This window comes from Mchenga conophoros, linkage group LG17 (assembly GCF_057382185.1).
Source record: "Mchenga conophoros isolate Kocher_MC1m ecotype Shallow Benthic linkage group LG17, M_conophoros_male_GT1.1, whole genome shotgun sequence".
Classification (NCBI taxonomy): Eukaryota; Metazoa; Chordata; class Actinopteri; order Cichliformes; family Cichlidae; genus Mchenga; species Mchenga conophoros.
In genome coordinates this window covers 3,129,632-3,154,963 of record NC_140542.1, presented here as the reverse complement: position 1 = coordinate 3,154,963, position 25,332 = coordinate 3,129,632, and the positions used below count along the sequence as shown (strand labels likewise).

General features: G+C 41.4%; 3 protein-coding genes across 7 annotated transcripts; all 3 read right to left on the bottom strand.

Moving 5' to 3' along the window:
* Positions 1-3,546: 3,546 nt before the first annotated feature.
* Positions 3,547-7,717, bottom strand: LOC146554887 (serine/threonine-protein kinase pim-2-like). Of its 2 annotated transcripts, XR_014889297.1 has the most exons (10): positions 7,569-7,717; positions 7,288-7,467; positions 6,855-7,043; positions 6,495-6,589; positions 6,362-6,409; positions 5,832-6,053; positions 5,570-5,750; positions 5,304-5,480; positions 4,777-5,214; positions 3,547-4,267 (listed from the first exon to the last, which is right to left on the bottom strand). XR_014889297.1 is itself a non-coding variant. In XM_085252666.1 (9 exons), the coding sequence occupies exons 1-9, from the start codon at positions 7,639-7,641 to the stop codon at positions 5,123-5,125; spliced, it is 1,257 nt and encodes a 418-aa protein (XP_085108792.1). In that variant the 5' UTR covers positions 7,642-7,717; the 3' UTR covers positions 3,547-5,122. The 2 variants fall into 2 exon arrangements, 1 of the variants encoding a protein (XP_085108792.1); XM_085252666.1 differs by having other exon boundaries at positions 3,547-5,214.
* A 3,647-nt stretch (positions 7,718-11,364) lies between these two features.
* LOC146554886 (serine/threonine-protein kinase pim-2-like) lies at positions 11,365-20,131 on the bottom strand. Of its 4 annotated transcripts, none has more exons than XR_014889210.1 (12): positions 19,992-20,131; positions 18,311-18,512; positions 15,397-15,505; positions 15,116-15,295; positions 14,683-14,871; positions 14,323-14,417; positions 14,190-14,237; positions 13,660-13,881; positions 13,398-13,578; positions 13,132-13,308; positions 12,605-13,042; positions 11,365-12,095 (listed from the first exon to the last, which is right to left on the bottom strand). XR_014889210.1 is itself a non-coding variant. In XM_085252034.1 (12 exons), exons 4-12 carry the CDS (start codon positions 15,467-15,469, stop codon positions 12,951-12,953), a joined length of 1,257 nt encoding a protein of 418 aa, XP_085108160.1. In that variant the 5' UTR covers positions 15,470-15,505; positions 17,638-17,671; positions 18,311-18,512; positions 19,992-20,131; the 3' UTR covers positions 11,365-12,950. The 4 variants fall into 4 exon arrangements, 3 of the variants coding, with proteins under 3 accessions (XP_085108160.1, XP_085108161.1, XP_085108162.1); XM_085252034.1 differs by adding an exon at positions 17,638-17,671 and having other exon boundaries at positions 11,365-13,042; XM_085252035.1 differs by having other exon boundaries at positions 11,365-13,042.
* A 161-nt stretch (positions 20,132-20,292) lies between these two features.
* Positions 20,293-23,998, bottom strand: LOC146554885 (serine/threonine-protein kinase pim-2-like). Its single transcript, XM_085252037.1, has 9 exons — positions 23,812-23,998; positions 23,531-23,710; positions 23,096-23,284; positions 22,736-22,830; positions 22,603-22,650; positions 21,047-21,268; positions 20,785-20,965; positions 20,519-20,695; positions 20,293-20,429 (listed from the first exon to the last, which is right to left on the bottom strand). Exons 1-9 carry the CDS (start codon positions 23,882-23,884, stop codon positions 20,338-20,340), a joined length of 1,257 nt encoding a protein of 418 aa, XP_085108163.1. The 5' UTR covers positions 23,885-23,998; the 3' UTR covers positions 20,293-20,337.
* Positions 23,999-25,332: the final 1,334 nt, after the last annotated feature.

Genomic DNA, 25,332 nt, shown 5'->3' with positions numbered 1-25,332 from the left:
TGAAGGCAAAGTTCTGTAAAGATTTATTTAGGGGTGCAATATTGCAAAAACTGTAGCGCAGCTGCATAAATGCATGTTTATAGAGGGCTGCTTCAAGGTGGGAACTGTGCTTCTACAACAAAGGCCATAAAACTAGTTAGGAACAAGCAATGGATATTATAGATAATATTGTAGCTATTATACCAACAAGAAGGACTCTCTTTGGGCAGCATTTACTTGTAAGGCAGTAGTGAAGGCTAATGGATAGCTTTGCAGGCTAAAAGCTAGCAGCACAGGTTAAGAGATAAGATAAGATAAGATAAGATAGAACTTTATTAATCCCTCGGGTGGGTTCCTCTGGGAAATTCGACTTCCAAAAAAAGCACAGCAACGACCAAAGTTACAGTTACAGAACTGTTATATATATATACACACATACACATATATAAATACAGAGACAAATATAAATAAAATATACAAAGGGGATAAATAGAATAAATAGGAATAAAAAAATAAAAATACAAGTGAATTGCACATTTCAAGTATTGAGTCTGTTGACTATTTACAAAAAGTATTGCACAAGGTATTGTACAGTGAGGTGAAGAGGCACTACAGCTTAGTTGTTCCCCCCTCCTTTGTCCTCCTGTTTCCCCTCCCTCTCCCCTCCAGAGAGGAGTTAAACAGTCTGATGGCGTGTGGGACAAAGGAGTTTTTAAGTCTGTTAGTTCTTGTCTTGGGGAGAAGCAACCTGTCACTGAACAGACTCTTCTGGTTGTTTATGGCCGTGTGCAGAGGATGCCCAGCATTGTCCATAATGTCCATCAGTTTCTTTAATGTCCTTTTCTCTGCCACTGTCACCAGAGTGTCCAGCTTCATGCCGACCACAGAGCTAGCCCTCCTGATCAGTTTCTCCAGCCTGGATGAGTCCTTCTTTGCTGTGCTGCTCCCCCAGCACACCACAGCATAGAAAAGTACTCCAGCAACCACTGACTGGTAAAACATCCTCAGGAGCTTCCTGCAGATGTTAAAAGACCTCAGCCTCCTGAGGAAGTACAGTCGGCTTTGGGCTTTTTTATACAGGTGCTCTGTGTTGCATGACCAGTCCAGTTTATTGTCCACCCACAGCCCGAGGTACTTGTACTTGTTGACCACCTCCTCCCCCTCTATCTGAACCGGCAGTGGACCTTCTCTAGACCTCCCGAAGTCCACAACCAGTTCCTTAGTCTTTGAGGTGTTGAGTTGCAGGTGGTTTGTGTGACTCCATAAGTCAAAATTCACTTGATTTCAGTTTTATTTACAGCACCAAATCACAAAAACAGTTGCCTAAAGGTGCTGGAATGTGTTGACTGATCTATAAATCGTATCTGTGCGCATTATTGTGACTAGTTACTCACTAAATGTATGAGCAGTATTGGATGTAATGCATAATAAAATTATGCGTTACTGTGATGAGGTTATATTTTTCAAGGTTCAAAGGCTATAGAAAGAAAGCACGTGTAGCCCAGTGAATTTGAACTTCCACAGTTATTCTTTTTCCTTTCCTGCCTAATGTATTTTCTTATAATTTCTCAATAATTTATTTGCTCTGTTTTACCTAACCTCCGACTGTCTTGGTGAGTGTTGTGGAAGTTAGTATTGTTAGCTGATGTAACAAGCATGGTACCTGCTTCCCAACTCTATCGGTGTAGGGTTTTTTCTTTTTTTCTTTAACCGCTGGTTGTTCATATTTATGTTCCACTTGTATACCTCATCTGTTTGTATGTTGTATACTCACTGATTGTTCAATAAAGTTCTTGTTAAAATTACACACATATATATATATATTAGGGGTGCAACAATACACAAAATTCACGGTTCGGTTCGATACTTTGGTGTCACGGTTCGATATTTTTTCGATACAAAAAAAATGTTCATGCCTTTTTAATTTGTCATTTATTAAAATTATAAATATATATTTTAACTCAAAAGTACAGTTTTTAAATTTAACCCTAACCCTTGTGCGTGTTTTTTATTTTGACAGCGAATGCGCACCTGCGGACCACTTATGTGCAGCCCTGGTTATTTAGCTCATCATATCGCAGCCACAGAAATTCTTTTGTCCATGAAACCATAAAGCTGCACTTTCTTTTTGCCTTATAGTCTGATTTGTCATAACTTCTCCGTTTTGTGGTAAGCTTTTCTTTGGCTGTCACTTCTTCACCCTGACCTGTCTTATTTGGCTCAGCAGAACTAAAATATATATCCTGCTGCTTTTACACACGCACTCACATAACGCTCAGCGATTCTCTGCGCGATCAACCTCTCACATGTTTAAGCTGCAGGAGATTTCACTTGTCATGTTTGCATAGTAAGCTAACGATTGATAAGACGATGTCAGAGGAATTGGTGCACAAATTATCATCACTCACCAATCAGTGCTGTCGCTCTCTATACACAGTTCGTGCGATTGCAAAGTGAAAGCAAAAAACAAGCGCAAATTCAAACGCGACTTCAATATGTCACATATTGACAGTATATAAGTATTGTCTTGAGCACTGTTAGTGCCAACATATATAAATGGCAAAATAAAATAAAAATACTTCATGAATATCTCATAATTGTATATATTTGTGCATTTGAGCTGAGCATTGAGCGGGGACTTTTCACTATCGATCGATTATGATCAATGACAGTGAACCTGAGCACCTCCCCTACCTTTGGTGTGCGCTCACGCAGCTTGTAGAAAAAGTTTAGTGTGGAAGAAGTGGAGAAGGTGGAGCTGAAAAGCTGACATAAAACAATTAAAACTAAAAATGGGTGCAGCAAAATGTGTCGATTTAACCGCCATGTTAGCTGTCAGTGCTGCTGCACCAGCAGCAAGCGGTAACAACTAGTGACAACCAGTGAGAACCAGCAACAACCGGTAACCAAGCCTCACAGTCAAATATTGTTTGAAACAGATACTTGGATTTCAAATAATTTAGAACTGATACTACCATTTATGTGATGCTCCTCTTCTATCCAAATCACCTGAAAGGCAACAAAAAAGATTCTCTATCCCTGGTGATTGCTGCAACCAGCAGCACAGCAGTGAAAAAAAAGCAGTGATCATTTGTATGTAAACAACACATGAGTTATTGGATGTGATCGCTACAGGTTATCACATCCAATATGACAACAGCTCTTGAGCAATGTGTGCATGACATGACAAAGGTTAATAAGAGGCCTAACATTGTAGAGGGAAGCCAAAGTGTTTGAGGAGAACTCGGAAAGACACAGGCCATCACCATGGACTCAACCAAAAAGGATGAATGCATGTTGTGTGCATGCTGCATACCTATGTGTTCAAAGTAAAACGTGTGTACTGAACAGAGCATTTGCCATCCAGAAGCATTTATTGTATTTGTAATCATGCTTTTGTATCATATTTTATGAAGAAGACTAGTCAGTTGGCAATATGGCGCCACCTGTTGTCATCTTCTCTCTGCTCTGATTCCCAAATGTGGTCAAACATTAATATAGTATATACAACAGTAATGAAAAAATCACACAAAATATGACTCTTTTTTTTTTTTTTTAATAGTTGTTAACTTAAAATGGCACCAAATAGTACCCCCAAAGCAAACCTTTCGGTATGCCAACATTTCTTCAGCTACTTTCAGGGCAGGGTCGGATGATGATGAGCTACAATAAAATGCATCATGGCCTCACTTCAATTCAAGGGTCGCGGGGGGCGCTGGAGCCTATCCCAGCTGTCATAGGGCGAGAGGCAGGGTACACCCTGGACAGGTCGCCAGTCTGTCGCAGGGCCAACACACAGGGACAGACAACCATTCACACTCACGTTCACACCTAATGGCAATTTGGATTATCCAATTAACCTATCCCCACAAGCTGCATGTCTTTGGACGGTGGGAGGAAGCCGGAGTACCCGGAGGGAACCCACGCAAACACGGGGAGAACATGCAAACTCCACACAGAAAGACCCCGGCCTGATGTTGGAATTGAACTCAGGACCTTCTTTCTGTGCGGCAACAGTGCTAACCACCGTGCCACCGTGCTGCCCAATTCAATTCAATTGTATTTATATAGCGCCAAATCACAACAAAAGTCGCCTCAAGGCGCTTCATAGATACAGAGAAAAACCCAACAATCATATGACCCCCTTTGAGCAAGCACTTTGGCGACAGTGGGAAGGAAAAACTCCCTTTTTAACAGGAAGAAACCTCCGGCAGAACCAGGCTCAGGGAGGGGCGGCCATCTGCTGCGACCGGTTGGGGTGAGAGAAGGAAGACAGGATAAAGACATGCTGTGGAAGAGAGACAGAGGTTAATAACAGATATACACTACATTTTCATCAATGACATTTTTCATAAAGCAAGCCTACAAAAGCCTATATGTCATGGTCCTGGGTCATTTTGACCCAGTGTTCTTAGTTTTCCTGTAGTTTTGTATTTTGTTCCTTAAGTCCATTGGATTGGTTGGTTTGGTATTTGGATTCCCCCTGTGTCCATGTTTTTATTGTGGTGTTTGTTCTGGTACCGTGTTCCCATCTTTTGTGTTCTGTGTTCTCCTCATCCCCCCATATTCATCCTTCTTCTCTGCCTCTCTCTCTCTGTGCTCATCTCTGTGTACTGTGTTGTGTTTAAGGTCCACATCTTGGTGTCAGTATTTTCAGTTTCGTGTCCTCCCTGCTCGCTAATTGTCTTCAGCTGTGTTCCCCGTGTGTTCCCACTTCTCTCATTACCTTCTGTGTATTTATGTCAGAGTGTCCCTTTGTTCTGTGTTGCGTCGTCCCTCTAGGTTGTGTGCATTTACCGTGTCTTCCCAGCGCCTCAGCTTTAGTTGCTCCCAGGTTAGTTATTGTATGGCTTCTTACGTTCCTGTTAATAAAGACCTGCCTTTGAGGTCATCACCGTGTGTCTAGAGCTGTGCATTTGGGTCCTCTCTTGCCTTTACACAGCTGCCACTTGACACTATATTTAGATGAAGGTCAGATGGAGGTCTCAGACTGCTTGCTGCTGGATTGGAAAAGAAAACACCAAAAAAGAGCCACGTGACAGCAACTGCAACATTGCTACTAAATTTGAAAAGTGACTTGTTGATGACTTGTGATGTGTTGGAGCTTTTGCTCCATAACCTTTTAGTTCATGGTGCGCAGAAATCATTTGAGCCACATGTGATTCCGAAGATCCTCCAGGGTGAAGCGGTCCTTGTAGTGCTTCCTCAGACACCCCGTCAAAAAATCCCTGCATTCTTTACAGAAATGAAATACTCTTGTTAAAGTTATCCACAAAGTTATTTCACCTTTCTTATATCAACAGCCCTTTTGGCAGAAATCTTACTGTTTGAAATGTCAGCTAAAATCGGTGGGTTTTGGTTGATGATCTTGTAGTCGCAGTCAAATGGTAACTTGTTGTGTAACAGCTGGTACATCACAACACCCAGCTGCCAGGCTGTAGTATATTCTGCAGAGCAGAAGCCGTACATGAACCACTCTGGACTATTGTAGATCCTGGTTCCTAAAACACAAAGATAAGAAGAATTAATGGGGAGGGAACATGATGTGGAGACAGTTCATGACAGCACAACGCTGTGGCTGAAAACATACCTGCGTTCCTCCTGAACCTTTGTCCCGGAGTAAACGTGACTCCACAGCCAAAATCGATGTATCGCACTCGGGGTTCCTCCGAAGATGTTTCAATTAGAATGTTGTGTGGTTTAATATCTCGGTGGAAAACCCCCTTGTTATCCATCGTAATGGCTGCGTCAACTAGTTGTTTCATTATGACCTAAAAGAAAGGAAGCCATATTTGGAGCACAGGACATTCTCTATGAAAAACTGCTGTAAGCTCCAAATGCTCGTCACTTACCTTAACATGTGTCTCTGACAGAGGTTTATCTGTAGTTTTGAGGTAATTGTCTAAGTCCATGCAATTTTCTGGTTTCTCAAAAACCATAATAAGCTCATCTTCCAGATCAAACCAGTCAAGTAGAAGTGGGGTTATACTGCTTTCCGTATCATGTGGTCCAGCCCCAACTTGTATCAGTAGCGCCACCTCCAGGGGAACATCAGTACTTTTCCCATTCCAATCCTTCAGAAGGAAAGTTACTTCAGGTCAGTATTCAGAATTTCAACAAAAGTAGCTATCAGCGTACAGACAGTTTTGAAATAGTCACAAAATGACCTGATCTTTAAAAAGCATTCTTTCCACTGAAACATGTCAGTTTAAACAATAAGGTGACCCACTGTTCATAGAATTCGACCATATTTCCTGACGATTTCACACACAACTGTGAGACCAGTCTGGTTCATGCACGGAGGAAATACGTGCCTTATGCTTGATGCCTGAGAAGGCCTGAAATAATATAAATACCTGCTGGAATAAGAAAAGACGCTTACCATTGTTGTGCGCGCAAGTCTGCGCTGTTGAACATGTTTGATTGCCACCTGCATTAAAGACATTTTCTGGGTTAGAGAAGTACAAACAGGAATAAACTGAAGATCTGTGAAATGCAAATGTAAGAAGCCATACTGGAAAACGGTCTTTTATGCGTATTCCAGAAAACACGGTGGCAAAGCCTCCATGACCCAGCACCTCCAGCTCTTGATATTTTTCCAGGAAGTCTTCTGCAGACACACAGGAAAAACATACAGGTTATGACTTGTTACACAGAAAACAGCTGGCACAGTCCTATAGAGCTTTGTTATAACATTTCTATTAATTGGTAAATAGCAGCTACATTTTAGCAGATTAGTAGGTAGGTAACGTCACTACTGCCCAGAGTGTCTCTTATTGTCGATTGGTCCCACAGGAATCAAACCCAATCTCAAACCCCAGGACAAATTCTAAAGGATCTTGTGATCCAGCTCAGAAATATTGCCATTATCTTACCTTTTCTGTCAGTGCCGGATATCCTCGGTGAGTCACATGTTTCAGAGGGTTCCTGGGTGGGACTCTCCTCTGGGCTCGTTGTCCTGCTTTTTTTGCTGGATGGTCCCTCAGATTCGTCACTAGTGCTCTTCCGTTTGTTGCTCCTCTTAATTATACTAGAGTCGCTTGAAGGCACTATGAGAAGGCCAACTAAAATGGAAAAAGTAGTTTGACTTTAAGCATTTTCAGTCCAACTCTGTGTCAACTGCTTTCTACTGACTTTCTAAGGTCTGGCAATCGTGCATTAAAGCAATAACTGCACACTGAAAATCAACACAAAGAAGGCTAAATGAACCAACTACAAAGTTAAAGACCGTTAAGTACACAGTTAAAGTCACAAAATAAACTACATAGCCAAGATAATGTCACAGCTAAAACAGGTCTTATCACTTACATTTCAAACTGGATTCCCCAGAAACAAAGTGGCTGGGACCCGGTTTTGGACCTCCACTGCTTTTGCTTTTTTTGGGGGATTTGTCCAGTCTTTCAGGTAAGTCCCTTCTCTTTCTTCCCTCTATTCTTCCATCTGGAGTCATCTTCACCAGTGTGGAGATGCAAGGCTCTGTTTGGTGTCCTGAAATCAACAAAAGATGATTTTGTTTAAGTCAAATTCAGTTGCCTCAAATAAAAACCCAGAAGCATGCATAATTACCATATGAATCCCATTTGACTTACCTAGAGGGTTATTCAGATCCACAGGACGTGGTGCAGTATAAGTTGGCCAAGACTTTGACATTGTGTGATACATTTAGGTTAATTTAGTTTCAGGATTTCACTCTTCACTCTGCAAAGATGCAATGAGCTGTGTGTGAGAACTATGATCTTTAGTGTCTTATAACAACGAGGTGATGACATCACAAGATTTTGGAATTCTTGGTTTCCATAGCTACAGAACATCAGCCTGGGCTAGGCAGTAGTTTCTGGTGAAGGCAAAGTTCTGTAAAGATTTATTTAGGGGTGCAATATTGCAAAAACTGTAGCGCAGCTGCATAAATGCATGTTTATAGAGGGCTGCTTCAAGGTGGGAACTGTGCTTCTACAACAAAGGCCATAAAACTAGTTAGGAACAAGCAATGGATATTATAGATAATATTGTAGCTATTATACCAACAAGAAGGACTCTCTTTGGGCAGCATTTACTTGTAAGGCAGTAGTGAAGGCTAATGGATAGCTTTGCAGGCTAAAAGCTAGCAGCACAGGTTAAGAGATAAGATAAGATAAGATAAGATAGAACTTTATTAATCCCTCGGGTGGGTTCCTCTGGGAAATTCGACTTCCAAAAAAAGCACAGCAACGACCAAAGTTACAGTTACAGAACTGTTATATATATATACACACATACACATATATAAATACAGAGACAAATATAAATAAAATATACAAAGGGGATAAATAGAATAAATAGGAATAAAAAAATAAAAATACAAGTGAATTGCACATTTCAAGTATTGAGTCTGTTGACTATTTACAAAAAGTATTGCACAAGGTATTGTACAGTGAGGTGAAGAGGCACTACAGCTTAGTTGTTCCCCCCTCCTTTGTCCTCCTGTTTCCCCTCCCTCTCCCCTCCAGAGAGGAGTTAAACAGTCTGATGGCGTGTGGGACAAAGGAGTTTTTAAGTCTGTTAGTTCTTGTCTTGGGGAGAAGCAACCTGTCACTGAACAGACTCTTCTGGTTGTTTATGGCCGTGTGCAGAGGATGCCCAGCATTGTCCATAATGTCCATCAGTTTCTTTAATGTCCTTTTCTCTGCCACTGTCACCAGAGTGTCCAGCTTCATGCCGACCACAGAGCTAGCCCTCCTGATCAGTTTCTCCAGCCTGGATGAGTCCTTCTTTGCTGTGCTGCTCCCCCAGCACACCACAGCATAGAAAAGTACTCCAGCAACCACTGACTGGTAAAACATCCTCAGGAGCTTCCTGCAGATGTTAAAAGACCTCAGCCTCCTGAGGAAGTACAGTCGGCTTTGGGCTTTTTTATACAGGTGCTCTGTGTTGCATGACCAGTCCAGTTTATTGTCCACCCACAGCCCGAGGTACTTGTACTTGTTGACCACCTCCTCCCCCTCTATCTGAACCGGCAGTGGACCTTCTCTAGACCTCCCGAAGTCCACAACCAGTTCCTTAGTCTTTGAGGTGTTGAGTTGCAGGTGGTTTGTGTGACTCCATAAGTCAAAATTCACTTGATTTCAGTTTTATTTACAGCACCAAATCACAAAAACAGTTGCCTAAAGGTGCTGGAATGTGTTGACTGATCTATAAATCGTATCTGTGCGCATTATTGTGACTAGTTACTCACTAAATGTATGAGCAGTATTGGATGTAATGCATAATAAAATTATGCGTTACTGTGATGAGGTTATATTTTTCAAGGTTCAAAGGCTATAGAAAGAAAGCACGTGTAGCCCAGTGAATTTGAACTTCCACAGTTATTCTTTTTCCTTTCCTGCCTAATGTATTTTCTTATAATTTCTCAATAATTTATTTGCTCTGTTTTACCTAACCTCCGACTGTCTTGGTGAGTGTTGTGGAAGTTAGTATTGTTAGCTGATGTAACAAGCATGGTACCTGCTTCCCAACTCTATCGGTGTAGGGTTTTTTCTTTTTTTCTTTAACCGCTGGTTGTTCATATTTATGTTCCACTTGTATACCTCATCTGTTTGTATGTTGTATACTCACTGATTGTTCAATAAAGTTCTTGTTAAAATTACACACATATATATATATATTAGGGGTGCAACAATACACAAAATTCACGGTTCGGTTCGATACTTTGGTGTCACGGTTCGATATTTTTTCGATACAAAAAAAATGTTCATGCCTTTTTAATTTGTCATTTATTAAAATTATAAATATATATTTTAACTCAAAAGTACAGTTTTTAAATTTAACCCTAACCCTTGTGCGTGTTTTTTATTTTGACAGCGAATGCGCACCTGCGGACCACTTATGTGCAGCCCTGGTTATTTAGCTCATCATATCGCAGCCACAGAAATTCTTTTGTCCATGAAACCATAAAGCTGCACTTTCTTTTTGCCTTATAGTCTGATTTGTCATAACTTCTCCGTTTTGTGGTAAGCTTTTCTTTGGCTGTCACTTCTTCACCCTGACCTGTCTTATTTGGCTCAGCAGAACTAAAATATATATCCTGCTGCTTTTACACACGCACTCACATAACGCTCAGCGATTCTCTGCGCGATCAACCTCTCACATGTTTAAGCTGCAGGAGATTTCACTTGTCATGTTTGCATAGTAAGCTAACGATTGATAAGACGATGTCAGAGGAATTGGTGCACAAATTATCATCACTCACCAATCAGTGCTGTCGCTCTCTATACACAGTTCGTGCGATTGCAAAGTGAAAGCAAAAAACAAGCGCAAATTCAAACGCGACTTCAATATGTCACATATTGACAGTATATAAGTATTGTCTTGAGCACTGTTAGTGCCAACATATATAAATGGCAAAATAAAATAAAAATACTTCATGAATATCTCATAATTGTATATATTTGTGCATTTGAGCTGAGCATTGAGCGGGGACTTTTCACTATCGATCGATTATGATCAATGACAGTGAACCTGAGCACCTCCCCTACCTTTGGTGTGCGCTCACGCAGCTTGTAGAAAAAGTTTAGTGTGGAAGAAGTGGAGAAGGTGGAGCTGAAAAGCTGACATAAAACAATTAAAACTAAAAATGGGTGCAGCAAAATGTGTCGATTTAACCGCCATGTTAGCTGTCAGTGCTGCTGCACCAGCAGCAAGCGGTAACAACTAGTGACAACCAGTGAGAACCAGCAACAACCGGTAACCAAGCCTCACAGTCAAATATTGTTTGAAACAGATACTTGGATTTCAAATAATTTAGAACTGATACTACCATTTATGTGATGCTCCTCTTCTATCCAAATCACCTGAAAGGCAACAAAAAAGATTCTCTATCCCTGGTGATTGCTGCAACCAGCAGCACAGCAGTGAAAAAAAAGCAGTGATCATTTGTATGTAAACAACACATGAGTTATTGGATGTGATCGCTACAGGTTATCACATCCAATATGGCAACAGCTCTTGAGCAATGTGTGCATGACATGACAAAGGTTAATAAGAGGCCTAACATTGTAGAGGGAAGCCAAAGTGTTTGAGGAGAACTCGGAAAGACACAGGCCATCACCATGGACTCAACCAAAAAGGATGAATGCATGTTGTGTGCATGCTGCATACCTATGTGTTCAAAGTAAAACGTGTGTACTGAACAGAGCATTTGCCATCCAGAAGCATTTATTGTATTTGTAATCATGCTTTTGTATCATATTTTATGAAGAAGACTAGTCAGTTGGCAATATGGCGCCACCTGTTGTCATCTTCTCTCTGCTCTGATTCCCAAATGTGGTCAAACATTAATATAGTATATACAACAGTAATGAAAAAATCACACAAAATATGACTCTTTTTTTTTTTTTTTTAATAGTTGTTAACTTAAAATGGCACCAAATAGTACCCCCAAAGCAAACCTTTCGGTATGCCAACATTTCTTCAGCTATTTTCAGGGCAGGGTCGGATGATGATGAGCTACAATAAAATGCATCATGGCCTCACTTCAATTCAATTCAATTCAAGGGTCGTGGGGGGCGCTGGAGCCTATCCCAGCTGTCATAGGGCGAGAGGCGGGGTACACCCTGGACAGGTCGCCAGTCTGTCGCAGGGCCAACACACAGGGACAGACAACCATTCACACTCACGTTCACACCTAATGGCAATTTGGATTATCCAATTAACCTATCCCCACAAGCTGCATGTCTTTGGACGGTGGGAGGAAGCCGGAGTACCCGGAGGGAACCCACGCAAACACGGGGAGAACATGCAAACTCCACACAGAAAGACCCCGGCCTGATGTTGGAATTGAACTCAGGACCTTCTTGCTGTGCGGCAACAGTGCTAACCACCGTGCCACCGTGCTGCCCAATTCAATTCAATTGTATTTATATAGCGCCAAATCACAACAAAAGTCGCCTCAAGGCGCTTCATAGATACAGAGAAAAACCCAACAATCATATGACCCCCTATGAGCAAGCACTTTGGCGACAGTGGGAAGGAAAAACTCCCTTTTTAACAGGAAGAAACCTCCGGCAGAACCAGGCTCAGGGAGGGGCGGCCATCTGCTGCGACCGGTTGGGGTGAGAGAAGGAAGACAGGATAAAGACATGCTGTGGAAGAGAGACAGAGGTTAATAACAGATATACACTACATTTTCATCAATGACATTTTTCATAAAGCAAGCCTACAAAAGCCTATATGTCATGGTCCTGGGTCATTTTGACCCAGTGTTCTTAGTTTTCCTGTAGTTTTGTATTTTGTTCCTTATGTCCATTGGATTGGTTGGTTTGGTATTTGGATTCCCCCTGTGTCCATGTTTTTATTGTGGTGTTTGTTCTGGTACCGTGTTCCCATCCTTTGTGTTCTGTGTTCTCCTCATCCCCCCATATTCATCCTTCTTCTCTGCCTCTCTCTCTCTGTGCTCATCTCTGTGTACTGTGTTGTGTTTAAGGTCCACATCTTGGTGTCAGTATTTTCAGTTTCGTGTCCTCCCTGCTCGCTAATTGTCTTCAGCTGTGTTCCCCGTGTGTTCCCACTTCTCTCATTACCTTCTGTGTATTTATGTCAGAGTGTCCCTTTGTTCTGTGTTGCGTCGTCCCTCTAGGTTGTGTGCATTTACCGTGTCTTCCCAGCGCCTCAGCTTTAGTTGCTCCCAGGTTAGTTATTGTATGGCTTCTTATGTTCCTGTTAATAAAGACCTGCCTTTGAGGTCATCACCGTGTGTCTAGAGCTGTGCATTTGGGTCCTCTCTTGCCTTTACACAGCTGCCACTTGACACTATATTTAGATGAAGGTCAGATGGAGGTCTCAGACTGCTTGCTGCTGGATTGGAAAAGAAAACACCAAAAAAGAGCCACGTGACAGCAACTGCAACATTGCTACTAAATTTGAAAAGTGACTTGTTGATGACTTGTGATGTGTTGGAGCTTTTGCTCCATAACCTTTTAGTTCATGGTGCGCAGAAATCATTTGAGCCACATGTGATTCCGAAGATCCTCCAGGGTGAAGCGGTCCTTGTAGTGCTTCCTCAGACACCCCGTCAAAAAATCCCTGCATTCTTTACAGAAATGAAATACTCTTGTTAAAGTTATCCACAAAGTTATTTCACCTTTCTTATATCAACAGCCCTTTTGGCAGAAATCTTACTGTTTGAAATGTCAGCTAAAATCGGTGGGTTTTGGTTGATGATCTTGTAGTCGCAGTCAAATGTTAACTTGTTGTGTAACAGCTGGTACATCACAACACCCAGCTGCCAGGCTGTAGTATATTCTGCAGAGCAGAAGCCGTACATGAACCACTCTGGACTATAGTAGATCCTGGTTCCTAAAACACAAAGATAAGAAGAATTAATGGGGAGGGAACATGATGTGGAGACAGTTCATGACAGCACAACGCTGTGGCTGAAAACATACCTGCGTTCCTCCTGAACCTTTGTCCCGGAGTAAACGTGACTCCACAGCCAAAATCGATGTATCGCACTCGGGGTTCCTCCGAAGATGTTTCAATTAGAATGTTGTGTGGTTTAATATCTCGGTGGAAAACCCCCTTGTTATCCATCGTAATGGCTGCGTCAACTAGTTGCTTCATTATGACCTAAAAGAAAGGAAGCCATATTTGGAGCACAGGACATTCTCTATGAAAAACTGCTGTAAGCTCCAAATGCTCGTCACTTACCTTAACATGTGTCTCTGACAGAGGTTCATCTGTAGTTTTGAGGTAATTGTCTAAGTCCATGCAATTTTCTGGTTTCTCAAAAACCATAATAAGCTCATCTTCCAGATCAAACCAGTCAAGTAGAAGTGGGGTTATACTGCTTTCCGTATCATGTGGTCCAGCCCCAACTTGTATCAGTAGCGCCACCTCCAGGGGAACATCAGTACTTTTCCCATTCCAATCCTTCAGAAGGAAAGTTACTTCAGGTCAGTATTCAGAATTTCAACAAAAGTAGCTATCAGCGTACAGACAGTTTTGAAATAGTCACAAAATGACCTGATCTTTAAAAAGCATTCTTTCCACTGAAACATGTCAGTTTAAACAATAAGGTGACCCACTGTTCATAGAATTCGACCATATTTCCTGACGATTTCACACACAACTGTGAGACCAGTCTGGTTCATGCACGGAGGAAATACGTGCCTTATGCTTGATGCCTGAGAAGGCCTGAAATAATATAAATACCTGCTGGAATAAGAAAAGACGCTTACCATTGTTGTGCGCGCAAGTCTGCGCTGTTGAACATGTTTGATTGCCACCTGCATTAAAGACATTTTCTGGGTTAGAGAAGTACAAACAGGAATAAACTGAAGATCTGTGAAATGCAAATGTAAGAAGCCATACTGGAAAACTGTCTTTTATGCGTATTCCAGAAAACACGGTGGCAAAGCCTCCATGACCCAGCACCTCCAGCTCTTGATATTTTTCCAGGAAGTCTTCTGCAGACACACAGGAAAAACATACAGGTTATGACTTGTTACACAGAAAACAGCTGGCACAGTCCTATAGAGCTTTGTTATAACATTTCTATTAATTGGTAAATAGCAGCTACATTTTAGCAGATTAGTAGGTAGGTAACGTCACTACTGCCCAGAGTGTCTCTTATTGTCGATTGGTCCCACAGGAATCAAACCCAATCTCAAACCCCAGGACAAATTCTAAAGGATCTTGTGATCCAGCTCAGAAATATTGCCATTATCTTACCTTTTCTGTCAGTGCCGGATATCCTCGGTGAGTCACATGTTTCAGAGGGTTCCTGGGTGGGACTCTCCTCTGGGCTCGTTGTCCTGCTTTTTTTGCTGGATGGTCCCTCAGATTCGTCACTAGTGCTCTTCCGTTTGTTGCTCCTCTTAATTATACTAGAGTCGCTTGAAGGCACTATGAGAAGGCCAACTAAAATGGAAAAAGTAGTTTGACTTTAAGCATTTTCAGTCCAACTCTGTGTCAACTGCTTTCTACTGACTTTCTAAGGTCTGGCAATCGTGCATTAAAGCAATAACTGCACACTGAAAATCAACACAAAGAAGGCTAAATGAACCAACTACAAAGTTAAAGACCGTTAAGTACACAGTTAAAGTCACAAAATAAACTACATAGCCAAGATAATGTCACAGCTAAAACAGGTCTTATCACTTACATTTCAAACTGGATTCCCCAGAAACAAAGTGGCTGGGACCCGGTTTTGGACCTCCACTGCTTTTGCTTTTTTTGGGGGATTTGTCCAGTCTTTCAGGTAAGTCCCTTCTCTTTCTTCCCTCTATTCTTCCATCTGGAGTCATCTTCACCAGTGTGGAGATGCAAGGCTCTGTTTGGTGTCCTGAAATCAACAAAAGATGATTTTGTTTAAGTCAAATTCAGTTGCCTCAAATAAAAACCCAGAAGCATGCATAATTACCATATGAATCCCATTTGACTTACCTAGAGGGTTATTCAGATCCACAGGACGTGGTGCAGTATAAGTTGGCCAAGACTTTGACATTGTGTGATTCATTTAGGTTAATTTAGTTTCAGGATTTCACTCTTCACTCTGCAAAGATGCAATGAGCTGTGTGTGAGAACTATGATCTTTAGTGTCTTATAACAACGAGGTGATGACATCACAAGATTTTGGAATTCTTGGTTTCCATAGCTACAGAACATCAGCCTGGGCTAGGCAGTAGTTTCTGGTGAAGGCAAAGTTCTGTAAAGATTTATTTAGGGGTGCAATATTGCAAAAACTGTAGCGCAGCTGCATAAATGCATGTTTATAGAGGGCTGCTTCAAGGTGGGAACTGTGCTTCTACAACAAAGGCCATAAAACTAGTTAGGAACAAGCAATGGATATTATAGATAATATTGTAGCTATTATACCAACAAGAAGGACTCTCTTTGGGCAGCATTTACTTGTAAGGCAGTAGTGAAGGCTAATGGATAGCTTTGCAGGCTAAAAGCTAGCAGCACAGGTTAAGTCAAAATTCACTTGATTTCAGTTTTATTTACAGCACCAAATCACAAAAACAGTTGCCTAAAGGTGCTGGAATGTGTTGACTCATCTATAAATCGTATCTGTGCGCATTATTGTGACTAGTTACTCACTAAATGTATGAGCAGTATTGGATGTAATGCATAATAAAATTATGTGTTACTGTGATGAGGTTATATTTTTCAAGGTTCAAAGGCTATAGAAAGAAAGCACGTGTAGCCCAGTGAATTTGAACTTCCACAGTTATTCTTTTTCCTTTCCTGCCTAATGTATTTTCTTATAATTTCTCAATAATTTATTTGCTCTGTTTTACCTAACCTCCGACTGTCTTGGTGAGTGTTGTGGAAGTTAGTATTGTTAGCTGATGTAACAAGCATGGTACCTGCTTCCCAACTCTATCGGTGTGGGGGTTTTTTTTCTTTTTTTCTTTAACCGCTGGTTGTTCATATTTATGTTCCACTTGTATACCTCATCTGTTTGTATGTTGTATACTCACTGATTGTTCAATAAAGTTCTTGTTAAAATTACACACATATATATATATATTAGGGGTGCAACAATACACAAAATTCACGGTTCGGTTCGATACTTTGGTGTCACGGTTCGATATTTTTTCGATACAAAAAAAATGTTCATGCCTTTTTAATTTGTCATTTATTAAAATTATAAATATATATTTTAACTCAAAAGTACAGTTTTTAAATTTAACCCTAACCCTTGTGCGTGTTTTTTATTTTGACAGCGAATGCGCACCTGCGGACCACTTATGTGCAGCCCTGGTTATTTAGCTCATCATATCGCAGCCACAGAAATTCTTTTGTCCATGAAACCATAAAGCTGCACTTTCTTTTTGCCTTATAGTCTGATTTGTCATAACTTCTCCGTTTTGTGGTAAGCTTTTCTTTGGCTGTCACTTCTTCACCCTGACCTGTCTTATTTGGCTCAGCAGAACTAAAATATATATCCTGCTGCTTTTACACACGCACTCACATAACGCTCAGCGATTCTCTGCGCGATCAACCTCTCACATGTTTAAGCTGCAGGAGATTTCACTTGTCATGTTTGCATAGTAAGCTAACGATTGATAAGACGATGTCAGAGGAATTGGTGCGCAAATTATCATCACTCACCAATCAGTGCTGTCGCTCTCTATACACAGTTCGTGCGATTGCAAAGTGAAAGCAAAAAACAAGCGCAAATTCAAACGCGATTTCAATATGTCACATATTGACAGTATATAAGTATTGTCTTGAGCACTGTTAGTGCCAACATATATAAATGGCAAAATAAAATAAAAATACTTCATGAATATCTCATAATTGTATATATTTGTGCATTTGAGCTGAGCATTGAGCGGGGACTTTTCACTATCGATCGATTATGATCAATGACAGTGAACCTGAGCACCTCCCCTACCTTTGGTGTGTGCTCACGCAGCTTGTAGAAAAAGTTTAGTGTGGAAGAAGTGGAGAAGGTGGAGCTGAAAAGCTGACATAAAACAATTAAAACTAAAAATGGGTGCAGCAAAATGTGTCGATTTAACCGCCATGTTAGCTGTCAGTGCTGCTGCACCAGCAGCAAGCGGTAACAACTAGTGACAACCAGTGAGAACCAGCAACAACCGGTAACCAAGCCTCACAGTCAAATATTGTTTGAAACAGATACTTGGATTTCAAATAATTTAGAACTGATACTACCATTTATGTGATGCTCCTCTTCTATCCAAATCACCTGAAAGGCAACAAAAAAGATTCTCTATCCCTGGTGATTGCTGCAACCAGCAGCACAGCAGTGAAAAAAAAAGCAGTGATCATTTGTATGTAAACAACACATGAGTTATTGGATGTGATCGCTACAGGTTATCACATCCAATATGGCAACAGCTCTTGAGCAATGTGTGCATGACATGACAAAGGTTAATAAGAGGCCTAACATTGTAGAGGGAAGCCAAAGTGTTTGAGGAGAACTCGGAAAGACACAGGCCATCACCATGGACTCAACCAAAAAGGATGAATGCATGTTGTGTGCATGCTGCATACCTATGTGTTCAAAGTAAAACGTGTGTACTGAACAGAGCATTTGCCATCCAGAAGCATTTATTGTATTTGTAATCATGCTTTTGTATCATATTTTATGAAGAAGACTAGTCAGTTGGCAATATGGCGCCACCTGTTGTCATCTTCTCTCTGCTCTGATTCCCAAATGTGGTCAAACATTAATATATAGTTTTTTATACACAAGTACTTGGAGAAACAAAGGTTTCTGGGGCAATGTGCTCATTTAAAGGCACATATAGGGCTAAGGGCTCAGTTCAAACACAGTGGGTTGTGGGGATTAATCCAGCTCCGACAAGTCTCAGGCGGATCTTACCGCTAGCAGCCCAGGAATAAAGCCCCCGAAGATCTGCCTCTTTCCGAAGACGACGGAGCAGGACAACAAAGCCGGCTCTCTTCCCCCGCTTCCTCCGACGAGGCCTCTGAAGCAAAATTGAGCTGACCGGCAAGAGTGGAGGTGAACCGGGTGCTGCGTCGCGCTCAAGCGGCGGTGGGAAAACAACGTCGTATCGTTGACTCTGAAAGTTATCCATAGCAGATTTGATCGCCAGTAACGCATGGCGATCATAAATCCGAAGGGAGATGACATCGGACAAAGCTGTAGCAAGAACACTTGGATAACATATGAAGTAAACAAACACACGGACGGAGGCAGCGGCACAGCCAAACACAGGCGCCATCTTGCTTCTTGGGACAACAACAGTAATGAAAAAATCACACAAAATATGACTCTTTTTTTTTTTTTTTTAATAGTTTTTAACTTAAAATGGCACCAAATAGTACCCCCAAAGCAAACCTTTCGGTATGCCAACATTTCTTCAGCTATTTTCAGGGCAGGGTCGGATGATGATGAGCTACAATAAAATGCATCATGGCCTCACTTCAATTCAATTCAAGGGTCGCGGGGGGCGCTGGAGCCTATCCCAGCTGTCATAGGGCGAGAGGCAGGGTACACCCTGGACAGGTCGCCAGTCTGTCGCAGGGCCAACACACAGGGACAGACAACCATTCGCACTCACATTCACACCTAATGGCAATTTGGATTATCCAATTAACCTATCCCCACAAGCTGCATGTCTTTGGACGGTGGGAGGAAGCCGGAGTACCCGGAGGGAACCCACGCAAACACGGGGAGAACATGCAAACTCCACACAGAAAGACCCCGGCCTGATGTTGGAATTGAACTCAGGACCTTCTTGCTGTGCGGCAACAGTGCTAACCACTGTGCCACCGTGCTGCCCAATTCAATTCAATTCAATTGTATTTATATAGCGCCAAATCACAACAAAAGTCGCCTCAAGGCGCTTCATAGATACAGAGAAAAACCCAACAATCATATGACCCCCTTTGAGCAAGCACTTTGGCGACAGTGGGAAGGAAAAACTCCCTTTTAACAGGAAGAAACCTCCGGCAGAACCAGGCTCAGGGAGGGGCGGCCATCTGCTGCGACCGGTTGGGGTGAGAGAAGGAAGACAGGATAAAGACATGCTGTGGAAGAGAGACAGAGGTTAATAACAGATATACACTACATTTTCATCAATGACATTTTTCATAAAGCAAGCCTACAAAAGCCTATATGTCATGGTCCTGGGTCATTTTGACCCAGTGTTCTTAGTTTTCCTGTAGTTTTGTATTTTGTTCCTTATGTCCATTGGATTGGTTGGTTTGGTATTTGGATTCCCCCTGTGTCCATGTTTTTATTGTGGTGTTTGTTCTGGTACCGTGTTCCCATCCTTTGTGTTCTGTGTTCTCCTCATCCCCCCATATTCATCCTTCTTCTCTGCCTCTCTCTCTCTGTGCTCATCTCTGTGTACTGTGTTGTGTTTAAGGTCCACATCTTGGTGTCAGTATTTTCAGTTTCGTGTCCTCCCTGCTCGCTAATTGTCTTCAGCTGTGTTCCCCGTGTGTTCCCACTTCTCTCATTACCTTCTGTGTATTTATGTCAGAGTGTCCCTTTGTTCTGTGTTGCGTCGTCCCTCTAGGTTGTGTGCATTTACCGTGTCTTCCCAGCGCCTCAGCTTTAGTTGCTCCCAGGTTAGTTATTGTATGGCTTCTTACGTTCCTGTTAATAAAGACCTGCCTTTGAGGTCATCACCGTGTGTCTAGAGCTGTGCATTTGGGTCCTCTCTTGCCTTCACACAGCCGCCGCTTGACACTATATTTAGATGAAGGTCAGATGGAGGTCTCAGACTGCTTGCTGCTGGATTGGAAAAGAAAACACCAAAAAAGAGCCACGTGACAGCAACTGCAACATTGCTACTAAATTTGAAAAGTGACTTGTTGATGACTTGTGATGTGTTGGAGCTTTTGCTCCATAACCTTTTAGTTCATGGTGCGCAGAAATCATTTGAGCCACATGTGATTCCGAAGATCCTCCAGGGTGAAGCGGTCCTTGTAGTGCTTCCTCAGACACCCCGTCAAAAAATCCCTGCATTCTTTACAGAAATGAAATACTCTTGTTAAAGTTATCCACAAAGTTATTTCACCTTTCTTATATCAACAGCCCTTTTGGCAGAAATCTTACTGTTTGAAATGTCAGCTAAAATCGGTGGGTTTTGGTTGATGATCTTGTAGTCGCAGTCAAATGGTAACTTGTTGTGTAACAGCTGGTACATCACAACACCCAGCTGCCAGGCTGTAGTATATTCTGCAGAGCAGAAGCCGTACATGAACCACTCTGGACTATTGTAGATTCTGGTTCCTAAAACACAAAGATAAGAAGAATTAATGGGGAGGGAACATGATGTGGAGACAGTTCATGACAGCACAACGCTGTGGCTGAAAACATACCTGCGTTCCTCCTGAACCTTTGTCCCGGAGTAAACGTGACTCCACAGCCAAAATCGATGTATCGCACTCGGGGTTCCTCCGAAGATGTTTCAATTAGAATGTTGTGTGGTTTAATATCTCGGTGGAAAACCCCCTTGTTATCCATCGTAATGGCTGCGTCAACTAGTTGCTTCATTATGACCTAAAAGAAAGGAAGCCATATTTGGAGCACAGGACATTCTCTATGAAAAACTGCTGTAAGCTCCAAATGCTCGTCACTTACCTTAACATGTGTCTCTGACAGAGGTTTATCTGTAGTTTTGAGGTAATTGTCTAAGTCCATGCAATTTTCTGGTTTCTCAAAAACCATAATAAGCTCATCTTCCAGATCAAACCAGTCAAGTAGAAGTGGGGTTATACTGCTTTCCGTATCGTGTGGTCCAGCCCCAACTTGTATCAGTAGCGCCACCTCCAGGGGAACATCAGTACTTTTCCCATTCCAATCCTTCAGAAGGAAAGTTACTTCAGGTCAGTATTCAGAATTTCAACAAAAGTAGCTATCAGCGTACAGACAGTTTTGAAATAGTCACAAAATGACCTGATCTTTAAAAAGCATTCTTTCCACTGAAACATGTCAGTTTAAACAATAAGGTGACCCACTGTTCATAGAATTCGACCATATTTCCTGACGATTTCACACACAACTGTGAGACCAGTCTGGTTCATGCACGGAGGAAATACGTGCCTTATGCTTGATGCCTGAGAAGGCCTGAAATAATATAAATACTAGGGCTGCCACAAACGATCGTTTTGATAGTCGACTAGTCACCGATTATTTTTGCGATTAGTCGACTAATCAGATCATCCATTGGACGCAAAACTGCAGCTTATTGCACCAGCAGCATCTGCTCTTATATAACTATCATTAGCTTACAGCTTTAAGTGTTTAAGGTCTGTGCTAACTAAAAATAAAGACAAGATGATAGTTTATTACATTTTAATGAAATTTGCAGATTGTTTCGGTGAAGTTTAATAAACTCCTTGCTATCTAAAATATAACAGGACACTGGAGTATATTCTGGAGCATCTCACACTTCTGATAATCAGTTGTCTGCTTGATGTTTATTCAGCTGTGTAAAAACTATAACTTTAATCTCAGACAAACTGATTTACTCAGGAACAAATAAAATGATAAAAAAAAGGCCAAACAATAACATTTTAAGTTATCTAAGTGACTCATATATATTTAACCTGAGCAGCGAAAGACGGCGGTGGGTTTGAAAACGATTTGCGGGGAGTCCGGTGTTCTCACGGCGCTAGTGAGCCTAGCCCCCGGCTCGCTAACGAGCTAGTGGGTAACAGATGTCTCCGAAAACGTCGGAGCGCTTTTGAAAATATGTGGTGTCCTGATAAACTGAGCAGATATTTGAGGTTTACACAGCTACATTCCTGCCTGAAAATATGTTAAACGTTTATTTTGTGACCCAGAAAGAATAATAAGAGTAACATTAAAACTAACTAGCTGCCGCCATTGTTGGAAACTGCGCTGGGCCGCGCTATGAATTCTGGGACACAGCTGCTTCTTCTTCTTCTTCTTCGGGGTTTAACGGTAGCTGACATCCTTGTACATGCAATGCTGCCATCTTCTGTTTCAGTCCGTTATTACACTCTTAAATCCTGCCACTTACTCCTGCGTCTTTTGTGATCTTACAAAGCTTCAAACGACGCGTCGACTATTAAATCAGTCGTCGACGATTTTGATAGTCGACGTAATCGTGACTAGTCGACAAATCGTGGCAGCCCTAATAAATACCTGCTGGAATAAGAAAAGACGCTTACCATTGTTGTGCGCGCAAGTCTGCGCTGTTGAACATGTTTGATTGCCACCTGCATTAAAGACATTTTCTGGGTTAGAGAAGTACAAACAGGAATAAACTGAAGATCTGTGAAATGCAAATGTAAGAAGCCATACTGGAAAACTGTCTTTTATGCGTATTCCAGAAAACACGGTGGCAAAGCCTCCATGACCCAGCACCTCCAGCTCTTGATATTTTTCCAGGAAGTCTTCTGCAGACACACAGGAAAAACATACAGGTTATGACTTGTTACACAGAAAACAGCTGGCACAGTCCTATAGAGCTTTGCTATAACATTTCTATTAATTGGTAAATAGCAGCTACATTTTAGCAGATTAGTAGGTAGGTAACGTCACTACTGCCCAGAGTGTCTCTTATTGTCGATTGGTCCCACAGGAATCAAACCCAATCTCAAACCCCAGGACAAATTCTAAAGGATCTTGTGATCCAGCTCAGAAATATTGCCATTATCTTACCTTTTCTGTCAGTGCCGGATATCCTCGGTGAGTCACATGTTTCAGAGGGTTCCTGGGTGGGACTCTCCTCTGGGCTCGTTGTCCTGCTTTTTTTGCTGGATGGTCCCTCAGATTCGTCACTAGTGCTCTTCCGTTTGTTGCTCCTCTTAATTATACTAGAGTCGCTTGAAGGCACTATGAGAAGGCCAACTAAAATGGAAAAAGTAGTTTGACTTTAAGCATTTTCAGTCCAACTCTGTGTGTCAACTGCTTTCTACTGACTTTCTAAGGTCTGGCAATCGTGCATTAAAGCAATAACTGCACACTGAAAATCAACACAAAGAAGGCTAAATGAACCAACTACAAAGTTAAAGACCGTTAAGTACACAGTTAAAGTCACAAAATAAACTACATAGCCAAGATAATGTCACAGCTAAAACAGGTCTTATCACTTACATTTCAAACTGGATTCCCCAGAAACAAAGTGGCTGGGACCCGGTTTTGGACCTCCACTGCTTTTGCTTTTTTTGGGGGATTTGTCCAGTCTTTCAGGTAAGTCCCTTCTCTTTCTTCCCTCTATTCTTCCATCTGGAGTCATCTTCACCAGTGTGGAGATGCAAGGCTCTGTTTGGTGTCCTGAAATCAACAAAAGATGATTTTGTTTAAGTCAAATTCAGTTGCCTCAAATAAAAACCCAGAAGCATGCATAATTACCATATGAATCCCATTTGACTTACCTAGAGGGTTATTCAGATCCACAGGACGTGGTGCAGTATAAGTTGGCCAAGACTTTGACATTGTGTGATTCATTTAGGTTAATTTAGTTTCAGGATTTCACTCTTCACTCTGCAAAGATGCAATGAGCTGTGTGTGAGAACTATGATCTTTAGTGTCTTATAACAACGAGGTGATGACATCACAAGATTTTGGAATTCTTGGTTTCCATAGCTACAGAACATCAGCCTGGGCTAGGCAGTAGTTTCTGGTGAAGGCAAAGTTCTGTAAAGATTTATTTAGGGGTGCAATATTGCAAAAACTGTAGCGCAGCTGCATAAATGCATGTTTATAGAGGGCTGCTTCAAGGTGGGAACTGTGCTTCTACAACAAAGGCCATAAAACTAGTTAGGAACAAGCAATGGATATTATAGATAATATTGTAGCTATTATACCAACAAGAAGGACTCTCTTTGGGCAGCATTTACTTGTAAGGCAGTAGTGAAGGCTAATGGATAGCTTTGCAGGCTAAAAGCTAGCAGCACAGGTTAAGTCAAAATTCACTTGATTTCAGTTTTATTTACAGCACCAAATCACAAAAACAGTTGCCTAAAGGTGCTGGAATGTGTTGACTGATCTATAAATCGTATCTGTGCGCATTATTGTGACTAGTTACTCACTAAATGTATGAGCAGTATTGGATGTAATGCATAATAAAATTATGTGTTACTGTGATGAGGTTATATTTTTCAAGGTTCAAAGGCTATAGAAAGAAAGCACGTGTAGCCCAGTGAATTTGAACTTCCACAGTTATTCTTTTTCCTTTCCTGCCTAATGTATTTTCTTATAATTTCTCAATAATTTATTTGCTCTGTTTTACCTAACCTCCGACTGTCTTGGTGAGTGTTGTGGAAGTTAGTATTGTTAGCTGATGTAACAAGCATGGTACCTGCTTCCCAACTCTATCGGTGTGGGGGTTTTTTTTCTTTTTTTCTTTAACCGCTGGTTGTTCATATTTATGTTCCACTTGTATACCTCATCTGTTTGTATGTTGTATACTCACTGATTGTTCAATAAAGTTCTTGTTAAAATTACACACATATATATATATATTAGGGGTGCAACAATACACAAAATTCACGGTTCGGTTCGATACTTTGGTGTCACGGTTCGATATTTTTTCGATACAAAAAAAATGTTCATGCCTTTTTAATTTGTCATTTATTAAAATTATAAATATATATTTTAACTCAAAAGTACAGTTTTTAAATTTAACCCTAACCCTTGTGCGTGTTTTTTATTTTGACAGCGAATGCGCACCTGCGGACCACTTATGTGCAGCCCTGGTTATTTAGCTCATCATATCGCAGCCACAGAAATTCTTTTGTCCATGAAACCATAAAGCTGCACTTTCTTTTTGCCTTATAGTCTGATTTGTCATAACTTCTCCGTTTTGTGGTAAGCTTTTCTTTGGCTGTCACTTCTTCACCCTGACCTGTCTTATTTGGCTCAGCAGAACTAAAATATATATCCTGCTGCTTTTA